The sequence below is a fragment of the Musca vetustissima genome, unplaced genomic scaffold (genome assembly GCF_032173495.1).
Source record: "Musca vetustissima isolate MV318-11 ecotype Yass unplaced genomic scaffold, APGP_CSIRO_Mvet_v1 utg38664, whole genome shotgun sequence".
In the NCBI taxonomy this organism is placed as follows: Eukaryota; Metazoa; Arthropoda; class Insecta; order Diptera; family Muscidae; genus Musca; species Musca vetustissima.
In genome coordinates, this window is record NW_026873388.1 from 113222 (window position 1) to 126127 (window position 12906).

General features: G+C 31.8%; 1 protein-coding gene across 1 annotated transcript; it reads right to left on the reverse strand.

Annotated features, from left to right (window-relative positions):
* Positions 1-2450: 2450 nt before the first annotated feature.
* LOC133325008 (probable methylmalonate-semialdehyde/malonate-semialdehyde dehydrogenase [acylating], mitochondrial) lies at positions 2451-11499 on the reverse strand. The gene is made up of 3 exons (XM_061533838.1): positions 11374-11499; positions 3715-4069; positions 2451-3638 (listed from the first exon to the last, which is right to left on the reverse strand). The coding sequence occupies exons 1-3, from the start codon at positions 11401-11403 to the stop codon at positions 2461-2463; spliced, it is 1563 nt and encodes a 520-aa protein (XP_061389822.1). The 5' UTR covers positions 11404-11499; the 3' UTR covers positions 2451-2460.
* Positions 11500-12906: the final 1407 nt, after the last annotated feature.

The window sequence follows — 12906 nt, forward strand, 5'->3', positions numbered from 1 at the left end:
TCGATTTTTAAACAAAAATGGGGTCAAACTTGGTTTAGTAGTTGCAATTATTTTAATTCTTTCGCATTTCTGTTATATAAATTGAATTTTTCTTAATTTGTGACATTTTTGGTGGTGTGGTGAATTTCCATAAAAACTCACCACACCTCAAAAATAGCTAAAAATGCATAGTAAACTACTAATAAATCGATTTGGGTACTTTAAAAATTATTTGAAAGGGTTTAATTACTTTTTAGACTCAAATAATAGTACAAATTTCATTAATCGGCGATGGGGGGCACATTTAAGGCAAAAATGGGGTCAATGTAGGGCTTTTAGTTAAAATGCACCTAAATCTTTTGCATTTCTGTCATATAAATTGAATTTCCTTTAACTTGAAACATTTTTGGCGGTGTGGTGAATTTCCATAAAAACTCACCACATCTAAAAAAACAGCTACAAATGCATAATGAACTACTAATAAATCGAGTTGGGTACTTAAAAATGTTTTGGAAGAGTTTAACTGCCTTTTAGATCGACTTAATTGTACAAAATTCATTAATGAGCGACGGTGGGTGGATTTTACGGGAAAATGGGGCCAAATTTGGTTTTGTAGTAGCAATTTTTTTAATCGGTTACATTTCTGTCATATAAAATAAATTTTCTTTTTATTTGCAACGTTTTTGGCGGTGTGGTGAATTTTCTTTTAAAACTCACCACACCTCAAAAATAACTGAAAATTTAATTTAAAATTAAAATAAACATGTTTAAGTACTTTAAAAATTATGTTGCTGTCTGGAAATTAATTTTACACCCACATAAATGTTTATCCAGAATTAAAATTTTACACCCAGAATTAAAGGAAAAATGTGGGTCAAACATGGGTTTTTAGTTAAAATTCACTTAAATTTTATGCATTTCACTTATACAAAATTAATTTACTTTAATTTCCAGCATTTTTGGTGGTGTGGTGAATTTCCACAAAAACTCACCACACCTCAAAAATAGCTGAAAATTAAGTTTAAAATATTAATAAACACGTTTAGGATCTTAAAATATTATTTGGAAGCCTGAAATATATATTAAGCCCAAAAAATAGTAAAAATTTCATAATCGGCGACATTGAAACGAATTTAAAGAAAAAAAAGAGGTTCAAAATATGGCTTGCATTTTCGGCTTATAAAACCAATTTTTTTTTTAATTTGCGACATTGTTTTCAGTGTGGTGAACTTTCACTGATTAGAAGCTAAAAACATATATACTTTCTCCCGTCATGCCAGTCTATGACGGGAGAAAGTCATGACCTATTTGGATATTTTCAGCTTTATAAAAGGTCAAAACATCGTATAAAATGAATTTCCATAATCTACGATGTAAACTATGCATGCTAGAACCAAATTTGGCGGTGTGGTGAATTTTAAGAAAAACTCACCACACCTTAAAAATAATAGCATTTGAAAGCTAACATGTTTTTATGGCAGATGGGAAGGGTTAAAAATTAATTCGCCAGTGCTAAATAGTGATTAGAGCCCAAAAACGTTTAAAATTTCTCTCCGAAGGGCCTATGGCTAAATCTAGGGACCAAATTGGCTATTTTCTGCTTTATTGAATGTGAAAAAAATCGTATAAAATGCATTTCTGTAATCTAGGATAAAAGTATATTCGTTAGCAGCAATTTTGGTAGTGTGGTGAATTTCAAGAAAAACTCACCACACCCGAAAAATGATTGCATTTGAAAGCTGGCATGTTTTTATGATCGATGGGAAAGGTTAAAACTTAATCTGCTGGTGCTAAATAGCTATTAGAGTCTAAAAGCCTTTCAAATTTCTCTCCTATGGTTAGATTTAGGGTTCAAATTTACTATTCTCTGTTTCATTGAATGAGAAAATGTCAAACAAAATGTATTTATGTATTCTAGGAAGAAAGTATGTGTGTTAGCAGCAATTTCTAAGGTGTGGTGAATTTGATCAAAAACTCACCACACCACAAAAATTATGGCATTCGATAGTTTGAATGATTTTTGACATGTTGCGCTAGGATTCAACATCTTTTGGAGGTTTCAAATGCCCTTTTGAGCCCCTAATATTTTAGTGCTCAATAAAAAATGTTTTTTTAATTTTTAAAATTAATTTATTTGATTTTTATTTTGTTATTTATTGAGTGTGGTTTAACTATTTATTTAAAATTATTATTACTTAAATATTAAGGACATGTTTTTTTCTAAAAATAAAATGTAATAAATGCAATGATGGTATTTTGTTGATAAAAAGAATGCTTGCTCGGGGTAAGAAGGGAAATCGGGGAGGATTCGTTAAAAAGCCATGAGTTGACTGATTTTTTTTTTAATTTAAATATATGTATGATCGTAATAAATTTGTGCTACAAATACACAACTATCTGGAAGACTTCTTCACAGCCCTTCACTTCCCACATTTAAGGCACCACTATTATTCAAGCTATGCTTAGATTCGGTTATGCAATTTACTTCATGGTGGGCATAGCAACGGCGGCCTGGGTATGGCTCACATCAGATTCACGCCACAATTGGGTAACGGTCTTGGTTTGTGTGTAGAACTTGACACCTTGCTTGCCATAGAAGTGATGGTCACCGCGGAAAGAGCCACGGGTACCGGTGAACGAGAACATGGGCAATGGCACGGGAATGGGTACATTGACACCGACTTGGCCGACATCGATTTCGTTGACAAATTTGCGGGCGGTGGCACCGTTGGTGGTGAAGATGGCGGTACCGTTACCGTAGGGGTTCTTGTTGACCATTTCGATGGCTTCATCAAGGGTATCGGCATTCAAGATGACCAAAACGGGGCCGAAGATTTCCTCCTTGTAGCAGTCCATATCGGGGGTGACATCAGTCAAGATGGTGGGTCCAACAAAGTAACCATCCTCGTAACCGGAAACCTTAAGGCTGCGGCCATCCAAAATCAATTTGGCGCCTTGCTTGACACCGGATTCAACCAATTCGTGGATACGTTGCTTGGATTGGGCACTGATGACGGGACCCAAATCGGCACCGGGAACATGACCAGCATTGACCTTCAATTTCTTGGCGCGCTCAACCAAATCGGGGATCCATTTTTGGGCTTCGCCAACGAAGACGGCGGTGGACAAGGCCATGCAGCGTTGACCAGCAGCACCGAAGGCAGCACCAGCCAATTGATTCAATGTGTTTTCCTTGTTGGCATCAGCCATGACAACACCGTGGTTCTTGGCACCCATGTTGCTCTGGACACGCTTGCCGTTCTTGCCGGCGCGTTCGTAAATGTATTTACCAGCTTGGTCGGAACCGACGAAGGAGACAGCCTTGATTTCGGGGGCATCACAGATGAAGTTGACGGCATCGTGTTGGCCATGGATGACGTTGACAACACCGGGTGGGCAGCCGGCCTCATTCAACAATTCCATCAACATCATGGTGCAGCCGGGGACACGTTCGGAAGGCTTCAACAACATGGTGTTGCCGCAGGTGATGGCAACAGGGAACATCCACAAGGGAATCATGGCGGGGAAATTGAAGGGGGCAATGCCGGCGGTGACACCCAAAGGCAAGACCAAAGAGTAGGTGTCCATGTCGCGGGCAACATTGGCAACGGTTTCACCCATTTGCAAAGAGGGAATGCTGCAGCAGTGTTCAACGACCTCTGTTGGCAGAGAGATGAGATAAACAGAAAATAAGTCATGACTCCCTAAGGAAACAGATTTTTCTCGAATACTTACGCAAACCACGCAAAACATCACCCTCAGCATCGGCCAAGGTCTTGCCCTGTTCCTTGGTAATGTTCTTGGCCAGCTCACCCATATTTTCCTTGATCAAGGCCTGCAATTTGAACATAACTTGTTGGCGGGACAAGATGGAAGTTTTCGACCAGGATTTGAAAGCATTCTTGTTGGATTCCAAAGCGTGTTGCATCTCATCCTTGGTACACTTGGGTACACGTGTAACCACTTGATTGGTGGCTGGATCATGTACATCGATCCATTCGGTAGTCTTGGATTCTACGAATTTGCCATCGATGAACATTTTGGTTGTGGGTGCGGCCGATGAGTAGGAACGCTTGGCCAACAAACGGGCCTAAAAGGAAGAAAAACAAAAAAAAAAAATATTCAAATAAATAAAAAGGTTCAAAATCGAAACAAATTTAAAAAAAAAATTGAAAACATGGAATTTATTTGCTGGCGTAGTTGGTGTTGTTTTTTTTAATTAACCCAATTAAAATTTAATTATGCTAATTGGAATTTCATTTGAAGTTTATTGGACTTTTGTGTGTTGTTGAGGTCGAAATTGAACGTGAATAAATTGGAATTTTAATTTAAAGATGCCATAACATCGCTTAAATTATTTTGAAAAAGAAATTCGGTTCACTAGAAATACAAATCTAAACGTCTGGAGAAAGTTTGGTGGTATGGTGAATTTCTGTAAAAACTCACCACACCCTAAAAATTGTGGCATTTGGAAGCTAGCATAATTGTAGGTACATTGGGAAGGGTTTAAATGACTTCTAAAAGGGTTTAAATGACTTCTAAAAAATTTTACCTCTTAAAGGCCTAAGGGTAAGTATAATGAGCGATATGGGATTTATTTGCTTTTTTGAATAAGAAAATCGAAAATTAAATGCATTTCTGTAGTGTAAGAGTGGAAATATACAAGATAGCAACATTTATGGCGGTGTGGTGAATTTCTATAAAAACTCACCACACCAGAAAAATTGTGGCATTTGAAGTCTAGCTTAATGTTATAAATTTTGGGAAGGTTTTAAGCATATGTGTGAAGTGCTAAATAGCGATTAGAGCCACAAAACATCTCAAATCTCTCCCACCATGGCCTACGGCTGCCGATTTTGACCATAATAAGAACATTGTTTTAAATTTGACAATATTTTTCAACAGTTTCCATTTTTAAATCTGGCGGTTTTTAGGAACATTTGCATTAATGTTTTCTAATTCCGTCTACTGTTATCAATTTTTTTATCTATATTTTACCCAATGCCATAAATTTTTTCTTAACGACTCCCATATGCATTTCATTTATGATTTTCTAAACACAGCTCCCGTAACATTTTCTTACATTTAGCATTTTTTACTCTAGTAATAATTGGCATCACTGTTGTCAATTTTCTTTATTTGCAATTTTTTTCTCTTTGCAATCAATTTTTTCTTAACGTCTTACATACATTTATTTAACGACTTACTAGCAACACAACTTGCAACCTTTTTTAACATTTAGCGATTTTTTTACTCTAATCACAGTTGGCATCACTATTTTCTATATACAGTTTTCTTTATTTGCATTTTTTCCCTTTGCAATAAATTTTTTCTTAATAAAAATTTGGCTTTTTTTATTATAATCACAGTTGGCATCACTGTTTTCTAATAACGTTTTCTGTTGTGGAATTCCTTTATGTGTATTTTTCTCTTTGCAATTATTATTTTTTATTTTCTTAACGACTCCCATACATTTGCTTTACATTGAACGAATTTCAAACATGCTTTCTCGTGCCTATTTAAATTTGGCGTGTTTTTGATCTTGTCACAATTGGCAACACTGTTTTCTAATGCCGTTCTGTGTTATCAATTTTTTTAATACGCATTTTTTTCTTTTGCAGCCAACTGTTGACAATTTTCTAACACAATTATTGCCAGTCATGTTCTTAACGGCAGCGCCTCTCTCTCTCTCGCACTGTTGTAAATACCTGTTGTTTTTATCCTTTCCTTCTTCCCTCTGTCACACAGCAAACAAACCTGTTATGCATGCCTACCCCTTTCACAAATCATGTTGAGCAGTAGTAATTTACAATTGCCATTCTCCAGCCACTCACCCCTTTTGTCCCTCTCTACCCCCACGTACACACTGTTGTAAACAACCGTAAACCGGGCTCGGCTCTCACGTCGTGTGTAGGAAATTATTGCTCGTGTCTCCACTAAACAAATAAAACAATCATGTTCGTTCAACGACATTGGCAAATTACCGTTCGGTTCTCTGCCTCACATATTCGCTCTCATTGACGATCTCTCTCTCTCGCACTATTTACACAGTAACACAAAGCACACATAACAACAAATTCGGTGGGCTTGTCTGGTGGCATTAGAAATGTTTTGATTTATTCTTGTTGTTGTTGTTTTTCTTTCATTCTAAAAATTTCCATTACACAAAAAGAAGGAATAGGAACAGAACAACGACAACAACAATAGCGAAAAATGCCAATCAAATCATGATGGGGGAGCTCTGTGTTTGTGTGGTTAGTTAATAAATTTAAACTTGAAAACAAGACAAAAATATTTTTTTGTCACCTACTCTCCCTCCCTCTCTCTCTGGCATCATAACAATGTGGGAGACCATGACCAAAATACGGAAATTGAAATGAAATGGAGGCGCGTGTACATGTTGCCTACAGTTGGGGGCAAAAGTTGGTTGACAGATGTGCGGGGGGATGAAAATAAATAAAATAAAATAAAAAAGAGAATGCTTTAGGGAATATTGGGAGAAATACAGGGGCGGGAGTTGTTAATCAATAAGAAAAATAAAGAATGATAGGTTGTTTTGGGGAATTATTGCAGAAAAGTGATGGAGAGTATATTGATAATAAATTTAAGAAAATAAGAAAATAATGTATTATTTTAGGGAATATTTGGGAGAATTATTGTGGAGAAATACAGGGTTGGGAGCTGATAATAAAAATGGATTGATTTAGGGAATATTTTGGGGAATAACAAAAGATTTATTTCCGAAATATTTTTAGGAAAAAATGTGGGAAAGCGAAATAAAAAATAACGAATAGTTTTAGGAAATATTTGGAGAATATTAGAGAAATACAGGGATGGGCGTAAGAGCTAAGAATAAGGGACTGTTTTAGGGATATTTGGGAGGGAATGTAAAAACTTGAGATATTATTGTAGAGAAAATTGAATCGCGTACAATTGAGAGTAAAAGTTTGTTAGCAATGAAAATAAATTGTAAATAAATTAATTTATTGATAGCAATTACTTGTTATTCATAGAAAAAAAATTGTGGATAATTTTAAAATATTTTATTAAAAAAAATACTAAAAAAATAAAACAAAAAACAATTAAGACAACAATCAACCACTCAAATATTCAACCCTGGGGGTCTACATGTGCAATATTATCTCAAAACTTGTTAAGATAATAAAATCTATTTTATTTCTTTATGCCTTGCATGGGCGCAGATTTCACTGCACTCGAACAGCTGATTAGACAAGAGGTACAGTAAGCGTGTTCGGGCGTAATATACGGCTAGAAATACTGATAAGAATAATTAATAGATTATAATGAGGTCTCAAAAAAATAATAAAAAAAATTGTTACCTAGCAATGAAATGCGAAAAAGAAAACGAGGAAGGAAAAAAATATTAGAGATATCTAACCACGTGATGATAGCGTTTAAAAATTAGTCAAGTGGAGAGTGTATCTGAGGGAAGATTTTTTTAATTGACTCCTGAATTGATAATCAAAATTTTTGTAGAGAAAAAAAAAAACGTTTGATATTAGTAACCAATATATTTTAGTCAAGTAGCGCACTTCAAAAAACATGGTTTATTGTCAAGATGAATTTTTTTAGTATTAAATTCTTATCGTTTTTTTTTTTTTTTTTTTTTTAATTTTTAAAATTTTTCTATCTAATCTTGGTAATTTAATTTAAACATATTATAATGTAGGCCGAGATTACATGTTCTTTTAATGGAAATTTCTGTCTAATTAGGCCGTTACTAACGTAGATAATATAATTGGTATACGAATAATTTGGAATGGGGAGGAAAAAATTTGCATTAAAAAAAGCATTTCAAAAAAATGCAATTAAAAAATTTGAAGAAAATCTAAAAAAAAATAATATATTTCGAAGCAGGAATTTATGCTCAGAAAAACATTTAATCCTTGAAAATAAATCACTTTTGCCCTCTACTGTTAAATAGGAGGAATACAATGTTGCAAAACAAATAGTTTTATTAAAATCTCTATATGTGTGCGTGTGTATGTATTCACGTGAGAATGTGTGTGAATTGATAAATTGTTTACATTTTCAGTTAACTATTTATGTAAATTAATAAATGATTTTTTTATTAGAAAACGAGTTGTTGTTGTTTTTTTTTCATAATTGCCACTGCAAATATTCAATTCACACAAATTTGAATACCAAAAAACCAAATGGGTTTTCTATTTAAAAATAGAGTTGATTTGCAAAAAAAAAAACATACTCCTAAACACACACATACATACACATAGAGAATCCAGTCTCTCTCTCTCTCATAGACAATTATGTATGCTAATAGATATTGGGCCAGTATTGAATGGAAAATGCCACGTATATTGCCAAACTATTCGATATTCTGGCATATTGTTATAAATAAATAAATAGAAGAAAAGCTAAAAACGAAGGGAACCTCCTCTTTTTCTCTCTGTCAAATGTCATATTCCCGCAAATTCTGTTAAGTGAAAAAAATTGAAGGAATTTGAATACTAAAACATTTCCATAACAAATTTTTTCCAATAACCATTATCAAATTTATTAAATTAAGAAAAAAAAATGGTATTTAAAATTATTTTCGTGGAGAAAAAACTTTGCTGAATAAGGTTTACAGTAGCTGAATAAGCAAATTTTTAATGGAATATGAAATATCAGGTCATTAAAAATATATTTCTGAAGAAAAAACATTGCTGAATTACCTCTAACTTAGCTGAATTAAGAAAAAAATGCAAGTTTTGTTACTTTTCAAAAGAAAATAATAAACCAATTTCATTATATTAACATTTTGCTGGCATAAAACGTTGCTGAATAGTGTTTTCAATGGCTGAAATATTGAAAATCCTAATATTTTAATTGTCCTCTACATAAAAACGTTTCTGAATAAGGTTTCCAGTAGCTGAATAACCAACTTTTTAATGGAAAATGAAAAATCAGCCCATTTAAAATATGTGTATGAAGAAAAACTTTGCTGAATGACTTTTAACTTAGCTGAATTAACAAACAAATGCAAATTTGGTACTTTTAAAAGAAAAATAATAAAATAAATAAATAATATTCACATTCGGATTGCATAAAATCTTGCTGAATAGTGTTTCATTTAGCTGAATAGCTATAATTAAACCTGAATATAAAGAATGTTGTTATTTGAGATACTTTCACAAAGTAACAATCGGCTGAAAAAAACAAATCTAATTTAGAAAAAATTGTTAAAATATTTTTATTTCAATTTATCTCAACATAAAACCTTGCCTAAAATGATTTCCAGTAGCTGAATAATCAAAATTTTCATGGAATATGTAAAGCTGGGTTTTATATATATATATATATAAAGAAACTTAGCTGAATTGCCAAATATATGCAAATTTCGAAAATTTCCAAAGTAAAATAATAAAATAAATTGATTAAATTTAATTTTTCTTTGTTTAAAATGTTGCTGAATACTATTTCCATTAGCTGAATATGAAAAATATGACCGATTAAAGATAATTTTGATTAAGTTAAATTTGTCTGAATGCAGAAAAAAAACAAATTTTTTCAAAAAAATCGCTCAAATATTTATAATTTAATTTTCTTTACATAAAACATTGCTGAATAGAGTATCTAGCAGCTGAATGACCAATTTAAAGGAATATACTGACCAATTTAATGAAATGTAAAAATTATAAAATATTTTTTTATATTTTCTGTTTTAGGTTCAATTTCGCAATTATGAGAAAAAAAATATAGTTTTATTAATAAAATTATTCTTAAAAATTCCGTAATTTTTAATCAATTATTCCAAAGGTTTTTTTATTTATTTCCTAAAAACTCATAACGTTTTTTAACAAAATTCTTAATATATATTTCATTTAATGGAGATGAGTATTTAAATGATGCATTTTATTACCATATGTCTAATGTAAACTAGCTAGCACCTAAACCCCCATTTCATACAAAAAAATTTAATTATTCCCTTTTTATATAGAATTTAGCGTTGTGTTTTATTAAAACACGTTAGATGTAAACGTAGGCCTTCAACTTTTTCTCCACTGCTATTTAATTTTCCAATTTTGCACAACTGCGACACATATTTCATTTATTTAATCATTTAAATGAGGCATGTACGTGCTTTAATGCAGCATCATTTGATGTAAACACGCCCTTACTCCATTACACTGCTCGTGTGATATGTCACAATTTAGTAGTAACGACATTACATTGTACAGGTATACTCAAATGTCGAAATAGGAGAGATGCATTGTAAGAGTTACAACACTCTCTCTGTCGCTGCCTCTATTCACATTACAAGAAGAAGAATATCACCACAGGCTGTATAACAACATAGATTGTTTTGTTTACATGCTGTGATCATGTTTACTGTTGATTAATAAAGATAATATGATTTAATTTAGTACTTTTTCCGGAAGTTATATAAAAATAAACGATGAGTAGAAAACAGAGATAAAAGCATATGAAAAGAAGAAACGTGTGATTTGTTTTTCAAAATAACTTGAGCATGATTGATATGGATTAATTGGAAAATAAAAACGAATTTTAATAATTCCCTTAGGAATACACATACATATGCAATTTATCTGCATAACCCAGAGCCCAATCAAGATATCATTTCACTTGACTTTTTGCATGGTGATAACCAGTTTTATCTCACTTTTTCTTTTTTGATATTATTTAATTATGAAACAACAAAAAAACAAATGAGATAAATATTTTTTGTATTATATAAATAATAAATAGAAAAATATATTATTTTCCAAACAATGATCATAAATTGTTATATAATCAAAATCGGGCCCAAGTAAATTAATAAATTATACCAATAGAAAAAAATCGCAAAAATCTTCTCAAAAGCGTGTTGCCATGTGTTATCATTGCTCACACACAGAAGGTGAAAGAAGCCAGAACGCCTGACAAATCACACAAAATAATTTTATGACTTCGTGGTCTTCTTATCGGTTAAGGAAAAAAACTAAAAAAAGAACTTGAAACATAATTGTTTTATAACTGCCATGGGGGGCTCAGGCCACTTCTAATTCAATGTTATCAATTTTTTAACCACCGAAATCAATGAAGAAATTCCCAACGAAATATATTACTAAACCAAAAAAATAACTCATACTCAAGCAGGATGAGCGCCTCAAATAGTCGGTATCATTACGTAATTAATAATTTATGGAAATTTTTCAACCAAAAAAGGGACCTGGGCCAGATGTCACGACACAACACACATTCACATTTTCCTTTTTATTTTCAAATGACAAACCATGTAAACATTATTGCTTCTTCTTGTTTTACAACAATTACACTTTCACAACAACCATTACCGCTACTACGCAGCAGTACAACAGGTAAGAAACTTAATTTTATTTATTTTGTCTATTATTATTTCATTCCTCTCACCTCAGCACCAATTAAACGAAGCATCGACATTTTTGCGATATTTTTTATTTTCACCACTCCACAAGTTACAAGACGAGAGCACCACTAAACCAAACCAGCCGGTGGTTTCACTAGAACTAACAGCAATTGGAAAGTTTGCTGGCACGTTTATGCTCTCCGTCAATAGGCAGCAAAGCTTGACGTTAAACGTCAGCGCTATGATGGTGGTGTGACTTGTTTTTTTTTCTTCTTTTCTGCTTCGCATTATCCCCCCACCATCGCCAACAATTTTTTCTCCAAATTCTATCATCAAAGTAGAATGTGTTTGTGCGTGTTTCAGTTTGTGCCCATGCATAATAATGTGCCGCGACATCACAGACTCACTGTTTGTGTTGTTATTGTTATGTATTATTATTCTTCTTCTTCATCATCATAATTGTAGCGGGAGTGTTAGTTCATTTGTACTTTTTTTGCGTTTTAACAAAAAAAAGTTATGCTGTGTTTTGGTTTTCTTCAAGAGAATGCCCCCCTATGCTCTTGTTGTGAGAGGTGGGAATAAAGACAGTTGGAGCCAGAGCATTAACATAAAAACAAACATGGAAAACATAACTTGCTCTCTCTCTGTTATGATTTGTACACAGAGACAGGCTGCCACAGCAAGCACACACACGCACTAACACACACAGAGATCCACGTGCGTCATTAACGGCCGAAACACAACAAAGTTACCAGATCGTGTATTTATAAAGGCAAACGGTTAATGTTTGAATTAAATTAAATAAATATAAATAAAAAATAGAAAAATATTAAAAAATAAATAAAAACAAATATTTTTTAATATCTACTAATACATTACATTAAAAATAATTTATACACAGAAAAAAAATTAAAAAAATTAGTTTAAAATAATGAACAAATTAAATAAAAAATTAAAAACAAAATATATTAGAAAAAAAAAATTAAAATAATTAAAAATTGGCAAAATATAAAGAAAAAATTACAAAAAAAAATAAAAATCGATTTTAAAAAATTCTTTTAAGAAAAAAATATTTGAATCAGAAAAAAATAAATAAAATATGTAGAAAATTATAAGAAACTAATATTTTTTGATATTTATATGCAATAGTTTGCCAGATCGAGTATTTATAAAGGAAAATAGGTTAATGATGAAATAAATTTAAAAAATAAATTAAAATATAATAAATGTTTTTTAATATTTATTTTAAGAAAAAAATATTTTAACTGGAAATAAATGTAAATAAATTATAAAATGAATTAAAAAATTAAAAACCAATATTTTTCTAATATTTATTTTAAAATAAAAAACATTTTATCTAGAAATAAATAAAAATAATATATAGAAAATAATTTTTACTATATTATTTGATATTATTAAGGAAAAATTGCTATCGCTGTCCATTAATAGGTTTTGGTACTGTTTCACTTACCATAATTAATTTTTTTGTACCGTACAAATGCTATTGACTTTTATTTTCCACCCTTTGCATACAAAAACGACAAGCGACAGCCTTTCATGTTGTGTTTTACGGCTAA